The sequence below is a fragment of the Populus alba genome, chromosome 18 (genome assembly GCF_005239225.2).
Source record: "Populus alba chromosome 18, ASM523922v2, whole genome shotgun sequence".
Lineage (NCBI taxonomy): Eukaryota > Viridiplantae > Streptophyta > Magnoliopsida > Malpighiales > Salicaceae > Populus > Populus alba.
In genome coordinates, this window is record NC_133301.1 from 2,415,525 (window position 1) to 2,430,873 (window position 15,349).

The window sequence follows — 15,349 nt, forward strand, 5'->3', positions numbered from 1 at the left end:
TGTGGTATTAGTTGTGTTTTTTAAAGTATTTTTTGTATTTGGAATACATTAAAATAATATTATTTTTTTTAATTTTTCAAAAAACTAATCTTTAATACAGGTACATCAAAATAATTAATAAAAAACCTTAAAAAATAATTTAAAGTAAAAAAAATTATTTGTTTTTAAAAGACACGATGTTACCGTAAAGACAATAAATTGTTTTTTTTTTTTTTTTTAATTGTTTTACTTGAAACTAATCAAATAGTGCAAGTAGTGTGTGTGTGTGTGTAAATGGCCATCTGACCTTAGAGTCAGGCAATGATGCTCTCTAATCCAAAGGTGCACATTAATGGAAAGCAAAGGTTATACATTGTTACTATTTTGGATGGGACACGTGTTTTTACTCTGTGTGTTTGAAAGCGAAGAAATTCATTATAAAATTATTTTTAAAAATATATTTTATTTTATATTTTTATAGTTTTATATCCATTTTCAATCAAACATCTTTTTTTTATACATTTACATGTATTTTGAAATATTAACTAAACATGATTTTAGTGATTATTGGGAGTTTTTTTTTTCCAAGTACCAAACATTAGATCATGAAATAAAAAAAATCTAATGAATTACCAAAACATTAGGAAACAACTTTTTTTTTATCTAATATACACAAAAATATGTGAGATTACTATAACAATTAAAAACAAAAATAAAATTACCAAAACTAAAATAATGCCCTAGAAAAAATGGAAGTAACCTTTATTGTAGTTGAGGTCTAGTTATTACACTTTGTATAGTATACAACGTTATGGATCGACTCAAGCATGACTAGAATCATTTAGATATAATTTGATCATAAGTTCAGTTTGATTTGTGATTCAATCAATTTAATTAAAATCTGAAAACTTCATTAATAATTTTAGTTGTTTTAAAATTTTTATTTTAAAAATAATATATTCATTCATATTAATTTATTTGACATGTTACTTAAGTTTTGTCTTAAATTAATTATTAAATTGGATTTAATAATCATGTAATGCTGGTAATTAATTTGCATAAAAATACTTAACACTTTCTTCATTTAAGCGCAACCTGTTTTCTTTCTAAGAATTATTAAATATAGTAATTTACTAAATCAAAACCAAATTCTGTTAATTAAAAACATTTGAATGGTCCAAAGTAAATATCCTCAGAAATTCACAAAACACCAAAAAGCCTATAAATGACAAAACCATAGAAAAAAAAACTCAAAAATCTTTGAATAGAAAGACACTTCCTAAGACAACAGTCTTCCCCAACACAAAAACCTAAACTCAACTCCGCCAAACCACCTTGAAAATCCATGCTATACATATACTTGTATATATAACAACCAAGCACACCAGATTTTGCAGAGAAAGAGAGAGAGAGAGAGATTCACCAACCCCTCTTCTCTCTCTTTCTAATAACATTTTAACTTTATTTCTTGCTCAAAGTTCTTACCCTTTTTTTTCCCTTCTCTTGTTTTCCCCGCTACTTCTCCCTCTCGGAATTTTTTTTTTTTTTTTTTGCAATTCTACCTCATATCCAGTTTTCAAAAATGGATTTTTTAGGTTCCCATTCGCTCAAATTCCAATTTTTTCATGTCTAAAACATCTGGTTTGGGATTTTGGGTATTCATTAAAGCATAAGAAGTTGTTGAAAAGGTTTTGATTCATGGGTAGGGGTGGAAACCAGTTGTTTGATGATAGTAGAGATGTGTTTTTCTCGGTTGCCTGTTTGGGGTCTCAATGGGGTAACGTTCAGGATGTGCAGTATCTCCCTAAAGGAGGTCTTTTTGCTAGTGTTAATCAAATGGGTGTGGGGGACAACAGCAACTTAAAATCTTTGTACAATGATTTGTATGTTAAGTACTTGTCCTTTGTTGGTTTTCAAGAGGAGGAGGGGGTTTTGAAGAAAAAGAAAGGTGGGCTTAAGTTGAAGATTAAGGTTAAAAATCCTTCGTTAAGAAGGCTGATTAGTGGAGGGATTGCTGGTGCTATTTCAAGGACTGCAGTGGCTCCTTTGGAGACTATTAGAACTCATTTGATGGTGGGGAGTAGCGGACATAGTACAAACGAGGTTTTTAAAAATATAATGCAGACTGATGGATGGAAAGGGTTGTTCAGAGGCAATTTGGTTAATGTGATTCGTGTTGCGCCTAGCAAGGCCATTGAGGTAATGAAAATTTCTCTTCTGCTTATGATTTACTCAATGTGAAAGAGATGTTATCGTGGTTAAATTCATTGTTTGGTGTGAGTTTTGCTGGGTTACTTGATTGGTTTTATTATTGTTGGATGTCCATCAATTTTTGTGTACTGCCCGATTCGTGCGTTGCAGTCTTGCATCTGAGGATCTGAAGGAAGTTGTGTGCTTGCTGTAGGCATTTGTTGTTCTTCTCTTTTTGAAGAATTACTGTGAAAATTCCGCGATTCTGTTTTCTTGATGTCATCCTTTTTGTTTGCTTCTAGTTCATTGATGGTTTATATGTTTGTCTGAGTGTCAACATCGATTATTGCTTCACGGAACAGCTTAGGTTGTCTGCTTTAGTATGGTTGCAAACTGCCTGGCTATTGATAACTTTTTGGTTCAGCTCTGTAATGTTTTGATGATGTTATGTAGTTGAACCATGAATGTCCATGATCGTTCTTAAGTGCATTATAAATCTTTAATGCACTTAAGTTCAACTTCTGATCAATTTATAATGCACTTAAGAACTAATTTTTTATGAGTTCTTAAGTGCATTATAAATCTTTAATAGCCATCAACTAGAGCTCATTCATTAGGATGAGGGTAAAATTGATCAGAAGAGTATAGGCTAGTTAGTGGTGCCCAATTTGACTACCTCTTTTGATTGATGGCAGTTCAACTTTGCCCCTAAGAAAATAATTCCAGGCAAACTAATCTCTGTTAGTAACCACCTTCTGTTTTCAATAATGGGCTTTAAAGAAGTGGCTGCTAGATGTCAGTCCTATGTGGATTGTAATGAGACTGGAGATTGGCAGTTGTCTACCTGTAGGTTGGCAGAGCTTCTGGATACTCATAGTTTGGCTGTAGTTGACCATCGTAATTCTGAACTTCTGCAAATAAATCTTCTGTGATTGATTGGAAAGGTAACCAATTAAATATTCGAACTTCAGCGGTCTAAATTAAAAGCTTACATATCCATGCAGTTGTCTGTCCTTGTCTTTTCTTTATGTAGAGAGTGAGAGAGTGAGCAAATAAATCTTCTGTAATTGATTGGAAAGGTAACCAATTAAATATTCGAACTTCAGCGGTCTAAATTAAAAGCTTACATATCCATGCAGTTGTCTGTCCTTGTCTTTTCTTTATGTAGAGAGTGAGAGAGTGAAAGAGTGAGAAGGGTATTGTGTAGCCATGGAGTGTAGAACCTTCACTGTACTAATTAACAATGCCTTTTAGTCTCCTCTGCCCTCATTTATTTCTAATTAGAGAAGAATGATTAAGCTCTGCAACTTCTGCATATTTTAAGCAACATTCCAGTTCCAGGTACATAATCTTACAGGTAACTGGCTTCTGTGTCTGCAGCTTTTTGCATATGATACGGTAAACAAGAAGTTGTCACCTGCACCGGGGGAGCAGCCCAAGCTTCCAATTCCTGCATCATTAATTGCCGGTGCTTGTGCTGGAGTGAGCTCTACTTTGTGCATGTATCCGCTTGAGTTAGTCAAGACTCGATTAACTATACAGGTATGTGCAAAACCTAGAACAAAAACTGAAATCTTGGGTGCCGATGCTGTTCAGTTTCTCATGGCGTCTGATGTATTCTGCAGAGAGATGTTTATAATGGTATAGTACATGCATTCTTAAAAATACTGCATGAGGAGGGCCCTGGAGAACTCTACAGAGGTCTTGCTCCCAGCCTCATTGGAGTTATTCCATACGCCGCTACAAATTACTTTGCCTACGACACATTACGGAAAGCCTATCGAAAATATTTTAAGCAAGAGAAGATTGGCAACATTGAAACTCTTCTAATTGGATCTGCTGCTGGTGCCATATCAAGTAGTGCAACTTTCCCGCTTGAAGTTGCTCGCAAGCACATGCAGGTAGGAGCTCTCAGCGGAAGACAAGTATACAAGAATGTGATCCATGCCCTAGCTTGCATACTGGAACAAGAAGGTATCCAGGGGTTATATAAAGGGCTGGGACCCAGTTGCATGAAGTTGGTTCCCGCTGCTGGGATATCTTTCATGTGCTATGAAGCATGCAAAAGGATACTTGTAGAGGATGATGAAAAAACTTAAAATGAGCACATGAGCCTGTGTTTCTGTCTTAAGCAGAAGGGAAATTTGAGGTTTTAGTCATTTTTATCTATACCAAGTTAACATATCTTGGGTTTTTGTCCCCGTTGATTTTATTTTTTTTTTATATAGGAAACGGTCCCATAAACTTGTTTGCGAGGTTAGAAAACATACATCGCCTTTGTTTTCCTGGTTTTATTGAATTGATCGGACATTTACATTTTAAATAATGTTAGTGGACGCGAAAATTATTCGATTGCTACTCTGAAATCTTGGTCGATTAACCTAGTTCCACCTCTTTCTGCAACTGAAACACGATTTCGAGTTAGGAATTGGGTAACCTGCTATGAGAAACGAGAGTAGCATGGTGAATTGTTGTTTGACATTAAAGAGGAACTGTGAATTGGGGCATATCTTCAAGTTCTCAGTTAAGATTCTCATAACCTTCTGGGCCGTTAGTTGAATGAATGGCAACGAACATACCATGAGCGACTCGTGAGAATGCTCCATCGGCTATATAAGAACTTGGAAACAAATTTGAATTTTGATATTGCTAACGCATTGTTTTTACAAAATCTCCTAAGAGAAATATCATCACAGCAACTAAACATTGATAGTTTCGAATCTAAGATAGGCGGGTGACATATGTCCATAATAAACGAACTCAAGAGAACAAGCTAAATTCATCATTTCAAGCTCAGCTCTGCTCCTCTGCATCTGCTGCTTCCTCTGCAGCAGCGGCAGCCATCAACTCATCAAACTTTTCTGTCTTGCCTAGCAATATTTCAATCTGAAAGAAAACGAATCCAGATTGTCAGTCTTTTACTCTTGAAAAGGAAATAAATCCAAAAAATTCCTAGTTATTGACAAAAAAGAGTGCGGAGCAGCTAGCTCAGACGGGTACAAAGACTATGCACACATCCACGGACGATTCTGCAGAGGCCTCACATTATAGCTAGATTGGATAAATTTTAACCATAAGCTACATCTCTGGATTAATATGATCCCCTAGTATCTGTAGAACTTGGTGAAATAAGCCATCCATTAAAAGAGAGTCCATGGCAAAACCCCATCAATGTTGCATCCTCCATCTTCTAATTTGAACCTGGGATCATGCCCCTCCTTAAACAAACCTAAAAATGCATGCTAGCATGCACAGTAGCAGTTTTTGTTACTTTAAAAACACATTTATGCTAAAATCCTAGGTTTCCCAAAGAAAGCAGTGCAGATAAAATTCCAAAGTTGGGGAAATCTTTCTTTGGGAGGATTCCATCCTCTGCATGCCACCGCAAGTATATCCTAACAGCATGTCTGACAAATGTTGTCCAACACAAGGCAATGTGATGATTTACCTTAGCTTTCGGAACAGGACGCCCTCCTGTTTCTTCCCTCATGTCAACCGTGGAAGTCATGATCTCTAAGCATACACACAACACAAAATAAGTGATCAAGCTCTCAACATCAGCTTGAATCATAAAGGGAGATGTAAGAAAGGAAGAGAAATCTCACTTTTCTCAACAGCAAGTCCATTATTCTTCAAGATCTCAGCAATGGTAACAACAGTGGCTATAGCTGTACATGTAACATAAAAATCAAATTATATTCAAAATCTACAATAACAAGAAATATGGCACCAAAATACTTTTCTTCAGTTTTCAGAAAAAAGAGAGGTCATATGACTACATTGCACCGCACTTCCATCTTATGTTTTGTGATTAAATAGTGTATATTTAAATCAGACTCCCAGCCAAGTTGTGCAATAACTCCCCTGACTTACAATTAGCTAAATCAGCACTTGATAGGGAATGCAACACAGATAAATAATTTCAACAGGCAAGAAATGCATAAGAGAAATAAATATATAAATAAATGAAATCAACAAGCGGATAAAGAAACAATACCCATCCCAAGAGCAGAGAGCTCCACTTCATTGTGCTGTTGCATGTACCTCTGCAAAAAATAAACCATTAAATAGCTAAAAAACAGAACAGTCCACAAATACAAATAATAACGTCACTAAAACCATTTCCCTTTCTCTAACAAGCCAAGAATTACAAAACCCTCCACCAAATTCAGAAGATACAACCATGTTTTAATTAACTTCAACGCAATAATAAGATACACAAACTTCCATTTTTCATTTGTTTTCTCATCCACAGTTCTCCCAGCATCCAAACAGGGCCCGTAAAAAGAAAAGAACAGAAAAACCCTAAACAGAAAAGGTCAAGAAAAACGAATAAAACAGGATAATAGCAACAAATCCCTTAAACTTTAAAACCCTAAGTAGATCGTTAAACCCGTATAAGAGACAAAAATCTAGCTTATCCAAAAAAAAAATGAGAAGAGAAGCGAAACATTAAGGGGGGTTTGGGTTTGGATTCTTTAAGTTACCTTGGCGAGATTAACGTAGAAGAAAAGAGGTTTTTTGGTGTTAGAAACTTGGATTCGGTTCTTCTTGTTATTGCCTGAATCTGCTGCTGTTGTGATGTTTAAGTTGGTAACACCCTCTGTGATTCCTTCCATTGCTGACTGCTTTCCTTCTTTTCTTTCTTTCTTTCTTTTAAACAGAGAAAAACACTACTTTCTAATCTCCTCCACTCTCTCTCTTTCTAGCTAGCTATCTCTTGCCTGCTTTCTTTCTAGATGAAGGCGAGAAAGGGATTTTATGTTATAAATACTTCAAAACCCTTAACCCAAGCATCTCCTCCTCCTGCTACCCCGCTTTTTGCTAGGGGTTTGCTTTCCGATTTTGTTATTTAGATACGGTGTCGTTTCAAACAATTAGCCCCAAGCCCAGCTCACTCATCCTTAATTGGGCTTCTTTATTCACCTTTTTTTTTTCTTTTTGACATGGAAAAATATCGAACTAGGTTAATTTAGTATTATTTTTATTAAAATAATATTGTTTTATTTTTCAAAATAAAATTTAAATTTAATCTGGTCAATAATGTTTCATTGAGATAGTGTCTTTTTCTATTTAACTTTAAATATAATTTAAGTTAAATTCTAAATCATGAATTTTTAAATTAACTCATCAGTGGTTAATAAAACATCAATATTCTTAAAACAATCCTACGCGTGTTTATTTTTAATTTAAAAACATATCAAAAAATTATTTTTTAAAAAAATATTTTCTATATAACATATCAAATCAGTTTAAAAATATTAAAAATTTTAAAAAATAAATTTAAAAATTTAAACTTTAAAAAACACAGATTTAACATCTTTCCAGAAGATCAGTAAGTCACAGAACAATGCAATTTGAAAATATAACGCAACCTCGAACTTACGCTGCAGCAGAACAAAAATCAAGGGCCAATTTGCAATGACAAAGATCTATAATATATTGAAACTCGATGATAACCATTCTTACACTTAGAAAGAATTCTTTAAGCCAAGTACTTCTAAACAATGGATGAATGTTTCTATAAACTTCAATAAATAAATAAAAAGCATCACAAAACTGCACAACAATGGCATGAACAAACGTAAAAAGTCCAGCAACATCTGCTCATGTAGGGATGGATAGAAACACCATGTGGTAGTGACGACAACAAGGATGATACTATAAAAGGGTTTTTCTTCTAATGTGTCCCTCTCCTTCAGCGCCTCCCAGAAGTACATCTCTTTAAGGTTAACCCCTTCTACATAAATTAATTGATATTGTCCAGTGCCTTGGTCTCTTGTTATATACACGAGGGTAGGCTTTGAGGAGAGATGGCACTTGTCTCTGGAGACAATCTAGCAATTGATGCCACATTGACCGTTTGCGGTGGTTTGTGTGGTGCTTGAGGTGAAGGGGTCGATGCGCACCCACAGCAAGGAGAAAATGGAAGCAAGGAGTATAGACCAGACGATGACGATTGTTGGTGTACGATTTTGTCGACCCAACAAACCCTTGAGGAAAGGATACAAATGGGCAATGACCCAAATAGCAAAGAACAGCTTGCCAAAGAGTGGACCCCATGACTGGTACCCACTGTTTATGGCAAAGGACACACCGGCCACGATACCCATCATGTTCAGTAGAATGACAGTGGTTGGAGGGATGAGAAGAGATGTCCATTTGAACACATAAAGCTCTGCAAAATCCCCATCCTCATCAGATGCTTTTGAAGTGACAGTGAAGTTGGTATCGATACCTGCAAGCACTTTCAGGAGCCCTTGGAAGACAGCAAAGAGATGAGCTGAGGTGCCACCGATCACCCAGAATTGTTCATTCCTCCACCAGTCTTCAATACCAACTCCACTCCATCTAAGCTCAAGTATTCCAGTGGCAAAGATGGAGATGAAAAGGAGAATGAACCACATGCCAGCGTAGTTACTTATCTGAAAGAAATCATAGCAGAATCATTGAATTGTTAATTGAGATCTAAATCATATGATCAACTGGTACCAAACAAAATGGAAACATCACTTACCTCAGGAATAATAAATTTTCCAGTGACTAGGCAAATGGCAGGAAGTATACAGTAAGCAAGCAGGGGAAGAGATGTTAGTGGGTAAACGATGGTATTAATGTATGCTAGCCTCTCCAAGAGCTTTAGTCTTCCACTGTATCCATACCATATGGGGCAATGCCTGCTCAGCAAAATCTCAATAGATCCCAAGGCCCACCGAAGAACCTGGTTCAATCGATCAGAAAGATTGATAGGAGCAGACCCCTTAAATGCTGGGCGAGGAGGCATGCAATAGATTGATATCCAGCCACGAGCATGCATCTTGAACCCAGTCAAAATATCTTCAGTAACAGAACCATAGATCCATCCAATCTGGCAGCAAATGAAAAGGATTAGCTAAGGTATAAATTAAACATGATCAGACTGAAGTATTGCTACTGAGTACAAAGCTAGACTGACCTCTTTGCCCCATTCAGTTTTGTCTTCATATCCACAGCTAATAACATGGATAGCTTCTTTCAACAGAGTTGCAGGGTTGGTTGATGGTGGGATGCCTCCCTGTTCCTGGAAGGTAGCTGCAATAAAAACTGGTGACTGACCAAAACGCTTTTCTAAACTCTTCTGCGACATAAGAAGTGACCTCTCATCATCATATCCTGAAAAGCGAAGGAATGCAGTTAGAAGATGCTACCGTTAACTTTTCTCTGATCACTTGTAGATTCCACCACAGCATTTTATCAAAATCATGATAAATCTCAAAATAAGTGTTCCGTAGTTTATCAATGCTAATAACTTTGGCATTGGAAAATGAAACCTTTGATACTGTAAATAATATATATATATATATAACAAAGTTAAAAGTAATCAAAACACTAGTGACCATGCATATATAAGGACCAGCATGCTCCATCATGAACCAAGTAAAAGGCTTCAATTGAAAAGGACAGGTGAGAGAAAAATAAATTCTAGCAGAAACCAACCTTCAACACCCTCCTCAATGTCTTCCATATTGAAGATGGGGATGGTGGATTCAGTTCTTTTCATTGCCCTCTTCTTGTCAATATATTTCTTATGACCACCCCTTCCCTTCTTTCTTGAGCCACAACAACTCTTTACAATAATGTTTGGTTCCAAATCTTCCTCGGTCAAAACTGGATCGTAACCATATAATGCTTGCCTGTTGAAACAACAACCAGTTCCGACATACACAGGCCCCTGGATGCCATCCAAACCTTTCAAGTTGATCTGCAAAATACAATGAGAAAAGTTGAGCCATCCATAGCAATAATACACAGAAAGGAACATTTTTTCAGATTGATGATAGATCAACTAAAACATACATCGAAGAAAACAATATTGCGATTGGCATATCGATCGTGCAAGTCAATGCCATCAAAACGTTGTGGGAACTGTACATAGCACGTCTTCTTTCCATAGGCAGGGTCCATCATGAAACACATGGCTTCCTTGAGAGCTTTACTGTTATTGAAGTAGTGATCACAATCAACATTCAGAAGATAAGCACCATTGGTCAGTACAGCTGAAACTCGAATCTGCATAACAGAAAGACCAAGTCAGAGGACATGTTGATGTTTAGCAGATAACTGTGGTGCGGGCGTCTAAGTTCAGGAAATCAATCATGTTGAACCAAACCATGGTGTAAACATAAGTGCCAACTTCCGTATAATTAAGGAAAAATAAATAAGCAACTGTCCTTTAATATGCATGAAAAGCAGCACCCATATAGTACCATTATCTGTGATGAATGGCAATGAATTTGAGAAATTGAAACAAAGGGTAAAATTCTACAAGAAATTAAGATGACAAACCAACGCATTCATTGCTCCGGCTTTCTTGTGATGCTGGAATCCAGGTCTCTTTTCACGGGAAACATATACAAGTCGAGGTAGCTCATTTCCATCCGTGTCAAGCCCCCCACTGTGACCTAAAAACACCTGCTCTCCACCACATGGAAGAAAGGGTAAAGTGTAGGGTAAAGACAAGGAAGAGCAGGCATGATTATGGATACATGTAGGAAGGATGGTAATACCTGGATCATTCCTGGGTGATCCCTGGGATTATTTCCAGGCCATGGAGTTCCATCCTGCATCGTCCAACCTTCTTCAGGCATCTTCTGAGCTTTGGCAACAAGAGCATTGATTCGCACCTTGAATTCTTCATATTCTCTCTGTGACACATAATTATGCTCATGCTCGTGTATAATGTTGAAAACAAGTAAAAAAAACACAAGAACCCACTTAATCCATGCGAAATGCAGACAAAAGTTTGTGCAAAAGGCATGCTGTTTTTCTTGACTCACCTTCATTGCTCGGCGCTCTTTGACAAAAGAAGGCTGTATCTTGTCCTTCAGATAATCAATCTTTTGGGCAAAATAAAACTCAGGGGCCCTAGGCTCAATACTGTGCTTCTTGCAGAAAGGCACCCACTTCCTTGCAAACTCCGCAGTTTCAGAAAGGGCTTCAAATGTCAACATTGCAGAACCATCATCTGAAACATAGCATGATACTTTGTCGACAGGGTAATCAACAGCAAGTATGGACAACACAGTGTTTGCTGTTACAAGAGGAGGTTCTTTCATGGGATCCACGGTACTAACAAAGATGTCAATAGGGGCTAACTGAGATGGTTCTCCTTCGCGATCATATCTGCAAGATATAGAGTGCAGTTAGCCAAGCAATAAGAGCCATTACTCCATCACTAAACTCTATTGACCAATAAAATGTGTTTAACTTACCTCAATGCTAGCCTGTCAAGATAGGTCTCACGATTGATGGGCATCCATTTTGGAAATTGATCCAAAAGCCAGGACAAGGCAAACCAAATTTCACAGATAACGGATGTCAACCACAATCCATATGCATCTTTCACTGGGTGAGTAACACGATATTGTAAGAAGAATCCCAAAATAATAAGCCGCAGAATGATTACAACACGATATGGAGTCAGGTAAGATGAAGAAATGGGCACCACACGACTCAAAGGTTGTCGAGCATCATCAGCCCTGTGATGCAGGAAAAGAAATGCAGACACAAAATGGTTAATTGAGTCCATTAAGGAGATTAGTCCATCCTTTAAATAGAATCTGAAAGCTAATCCATGCTTCGATAAAAGAGATTGCAAGTAATATGCTTCCAGAAGATAGAATGATGCAACCTAAATCATTAAGAAGGAAACTCACATTTGAAGTTCATCTCCATTCGAACCAGTACCTTCCATGTCTCCCTTTCCTTCAGAGTATCTGTTGGTCATCTGCATCATATTTTTGTCCTGTTTGAGCTTCCAACCTTCAACCCTCTCCTTCCAGTCAACATTACCAAGGCCATATGAATTCAAGTCCTTTGATGGATCCACAATTCTAACATGAACTGTAACAATAGGAAAAATGTTTAACTCAAAGCCATACAAACAATAGAAAGGATTATAAATGCTCAAACTCAGTTGCTTGACTACCTGGCTGCCTTGGATCAATATAAGGAGATGAGTGAACATTCCTTTCAGCAGGGCCCAAAGGACCAGATGTAGTTCGTACAGATTGATTGTCAGGTGTAGCACAGGGAATTTCACCAGAAACCTGAAAATAACATCCATATAAGCAAAATATTGCAAAATCATAACACCTAACATTCATGTTGTTCACTTGATAATGCACCAAGAAGAGAAGAATTTTTAAATATCTACAGCAGGCTAGCTTCTAAACAGGAAACAAGCCCGATGAATTCTCTTTTCCAGAGAGAGATAGAGAGAAGGACTTGTTGAATTAGTGGAAGTTTCAGTATCAATTACATCTCTAGGTAAGAAAACCAGAAAGACCCCTGACTTTAAAGAAACTGGAAGCTCTCAAGTACAAAGTTTGTAATTGTAATACAACAAGTAGATTGATGAGACAGTATATAACAAAGCCAAGAGTTTTTGAAATACTTTACAGACTAGTCAAGCAGCGCTTGGCATTGTGGTCTTGCACTGCAAACATATATGATGAGGCTTAAAAATAATCAAAGCATCAATAGTGAGGGCTTGAGTTAACCACAGCTAAAACTGTGTTTGTGGTCTTGGACCACATGTATCAATGCCAAAGACACCTTAATCTGGATAAGGTTCAAAATTTCATAAGGACGTGTCAAATAATGTGGGTCACTAGAAGCATATATTATTATTCAATCTATTTTTCAGTACCCAACATGCACGTGTAAATGAACCCTAAATTGATAGCTCTGCATACCGGCTGCCCATTTGTGAGAAGGGGAATAGGTTGAGATTCATGTCTAGAGGATGAAGAAAGTTCTATATCATCACCCTGCCACTGATGCTTTGCATTGCCATTGCCTTGGGGATAATTGAACTCATTCTCCAGATCATCAACGTCATCTTCATCCTCATCTCCATCCACTCGAGGACTCCCTGAAATACCCATAAAACCCCATTTGTTGATACATCACAAAATGACTACACAACAGAAAAGAACCCAAAAGAACAATGAAGAAACAAGCTAACCTTTGTGCCTTCGATACCTAGTCTTGCACTGGGGGCAAGACTGAGTTCCATCTTTGCGCTCATACTCATAACAAGGACGGCAAACTGGGAAAGCACACTCATTGCATGCAACAAAGATGTCACCATTCTCTGTCACTCCAACAGTATCCCCACAAATTTGACATGTTTGTCCATTCAAATTTTGTAGGGGTTTGGGCTGCATAATTCCATAAAAAATCACAGTGATTAGAATACAGAAAACAAATATATTGCTCCACATGCCGCATCAAAAAAAGAAAAATATTGCATTCTACAACTGTATTCAATCAGAGATTTCCTATCTTGGGACCCTAACAGCCTGCAATGTTGGAATTTTACTGGCACATTAAAAGTAGCAATCAAGTCCACAGCAAGACACAATGCAAGTCACACATTCCACAAAATAAAGGACGTGAGATCAATTCAGAGTGCTTTTACTTCTTAAATAAAAGGAAATCAAGAAAAGTAAACGTGAAATTCTTTCTTCTTGGCATATTAGACTACGGAATTGCTGCCCCCTCTAACATTTTACATCACGTAAGTAACCTGGTATTGCTTAACGCATTTAAGAGAGATCCCAAACAGAAAGAACATACATCCTCTGAAGCCAAACGATTGCAACTGTCACTTTATCAACTTTAATTCAGCTCAGAAATAAATAATTATTAAACATCAGCTTTCATTGATTGATAGAGATGGATCTAATTTATCACCTGGCTAGAAAAACAAGTTAAAAATCTCACTGATGTGAGATACTATGATCCCGGCTTAAGGAAAATGTAATATTAAGAATAACAAAAACGGACAAATCTTCTTAAAAGAAATCAAGATCAAACCGACTACTCATATTCACAAACACTAACAACTAGATCTAGTCACTGTCAGTCAACACAACAAAACATTGCTGAAATACAAAAACCTACCAGAAAAAAATTACTCTCGCAAAACTCAACACTCAGATCCACACAAACACACAGAAATGCAACCAAATCAAATCAAACCCAGAAAAGAAAAGAAAAGAAAAGAAAAGAAGACAAACCCCACTATCGGAATCATGTCGAATCCGAACCAACTCATTCCTCCTATAAGACCCAGCAACCATACCAGCATTCGCTTCCATCTTTTCCTAACTTCTTTCTTTCTCTCAAAATCAATTCACTCCCTACTTTCTTTTCTTCAAAAGGAAAACATAGAGAGATAGAGAGAAATGGATCTGTGAATGAAAAGGAAATGAAGAGAAAGGATCAATGTGGAACTCTTCGCACCACTCAACACGCCATCTATGAATCTGCCCTTGCTTTCTCTTGCTGTGGGCTTCTTAGCTGGCTGCCTGTCTCCGTATGTCTCTCTGTCTAGTGTTGTGTATAAGTGCCTGCTCCTGTCTTTTTATTATCTTTTTTCTTGTCTTTCTTTTGTTTATTTATGTAATAAGCTATTTTATTTTATTTTATTTTACCGGGTCAACCGGTTACTTTTTAATCTAACGACCCCGCTTGGCTTGCCGTCCGTTACAACTCTCAGCCTTACCTTGGCTCCCCTTTTATCTACTCCGTTGAAAAAACTATACGTGTACTTACCTCAAAGCTGCGTTTGAATTTGTATTTTAAATGATGTTTTATAAAAATTAAAAAAATATATATATATTATATTTTAGGATTTTTTTTGATATATTAATGTAAGAATTATTTTTTATAAAAATAAAAAAAATTTATTTTAATATATTTCTGATAAAAAAATAATTTTAAAAATAACCGTTATTATATTTTTAAATACCCTCAAAATAACTTTAATACCCGTTTCTTGTAATTTATATTTTTTAAAATATTTAATAAATTATTTTTCATTTAAAAACTATCAAATTGAGTTTTTTAGATACTTTTCAATGGTTATGATGTTCTAATTTTAAAAAATAATAATAAAATATTATTCTAATATATTTTTAATTAAAAATTATTTTAAAAAAACACCTCATACTACATTATTAAACACATTTATATTAAAAATTGAATTATATTTGTTCTTATTTCTGCTTTATTTCTTCTTTTAATCATTCACAATTCAATATTAAAACTTCATTTATATCAAAAAAGTTATAAACACAATATTTTTATAAGCAAATCTTATTTTACCTTTTGATATCATTTTTTTTTTCAA

The 15,349-nt window shown here is 36.1% G+C and overlaps 3 protein-coding genes across 3 annotated transcripts; 1 reads left to right on the forward strand and 2 right to left on the reverse strand.

Annotated features, from left to right (window-relative positions):
- The first annotated feature begins 1,226 nt into the window (after positions 1-1,226).
- LOC118051227 (adenine nucleotide transporter BT1, chloroplastic/mitochondrial) lies at positions 1,227-4,527 on the forward strand. Its single transcript, XM_035061836.2, has 3 exons — positions 1,227-2,178; positions 3,550-3,711; positions 3,795-4,527. The coding sequence occupies exons 1-3, from the start codon at positions 1,678-1,680 to the stop codon at positions 4,266-4,268; spliced, it is 1,137 nt and encodes a 378-aa protein (XP_034917727.1). The 5' UTR covers positions 1,227-1,677; the 3' UTR covers positions 4,269-4,527.
- Positions 4,528-4,790: 263 nt separating this feature from the next.
- Positions 4,791-6,970, reverse strand: LOC118051236 (uncharacterized protein At2g34160). Its single transcript, XM_035061850.2, has 5 exons — positions 6,657-6,970; positions 6,167-6,215; positions 5,775-5,837; positions 5,618-5,682; positions 4,791-5,055 (listed from the first exon to the last, which is right to left on the reverse strand). Exons 1-5 carry the CDS (start codon positions 6,786-6,788, stop codon positions 4,963-4,965), a joined length of 402 nt encoding a protein of 133 aa, XP_034917741.1. The 5' UTR covers positions 6,789-6,970; the 3' UTR covers positions 4,791-4,962.
- Positions 6,971-7,840: 870 nt separating this feature from the next.
- On the reverse strand, positions 7,841-14,566 carry LOC118051217 (cellulose synthase A catalytic subunit 1 [UDP-forming]). Its single transcript, XM_035061822.2, has 14 exons — positions 14,235-14,566; positions 13,178-13,373; positions 12,906-13,084; positions 12,137-12,257; positions 11,865-12,051; positions 11,421-11,687; positions 10,986-11,331; positions 10,716-10,853; positions 10,495-10,620; positions 10,006-10,218; positions 9,646-9,910; positions 9,125-9,321; positions 8,687-9,037; positions 7,841-8,594 (listed from the first exon to the last, which is right to left on the reverse strand). The coding sequence occupies exons 1-14, from the start codon at positions 14,313-14,315 to the stop codon at positions 8,007-8,009; spliced, it is 3,255 nt and encodes a 1,084-aa protein (XP_034917713.1). The 5' UTR covers positions 14,316-14,566; the 3' UTR covers positions 7,841-8,006.
- Positions 14,567-15,349: the final 783 nt, after the last annotated feature.

Bases quoted from the DNA above. Each gene is read 5' to 3' on its own strand.
- LOC118051217 (XM_035061822.2), bottom strand. From the start codon at position 14,315: ATGGAAGCGAATGCTGGTATGGTTGCTGGGTCTTATAGGAGGAATGAG. The intron at 11,332-11,420 runs GTAAGTTAAACA...TATATCTTGCAG, and splicing joins CTTGACAGGCTAGCATTGAG to ATATGATCGCGAAGGAGAAC. The intron at 9,038-9,124 runs GTCAGTCTAGCT...ATTTGCTGCCAG, and splicing joins AAACTGAATGGGGCAAAGAG to ATTGGATGGATCTATGGTTC.
- LOC118051227 (XM_035061836.2), top strand. From the start codon at position 1,678: ATGGGTAGGGGTGGAAACCAGTTGTTTGATGATAGTAGAGATGTGTTT. The intron at 2,179-3,549 runs GTAATGAAAATT...CTGTGTCTGCAG, and splicing joins CGCCTAGCAAGGCCATTGAG to CTTTTTGCATATGATACGGT. The intron at 3,712-3,794 runs GTATGTGCAAAA...TGTATTCTGCAG, and splicing joins AGACTCGATTAACTATACAG to AGAGATGTTTATAATGGTAT.
- LOC118051236 (XM_035061850.2), bottom strand. From the start codon at position 6,788: ATGGAAGGAATCACAGAGGGTGTTACCAACTTAAACATCACAACAGCA. The intron at 6,216-6,656 runs GTAACTTAAAGA...TATTTTTTGCAG, and splicing joins TCTACGTTAATCTCGCCAAG to AGGTACATGCAACAGCACAA. The intron at 5,056-5,617 runs GTAAATCATCAC...GTTTTCTTTCAG, and splicing joins GTCCTGTTCCGAAAGCTAAG to ATTGAAATATTGCTAGGCAA.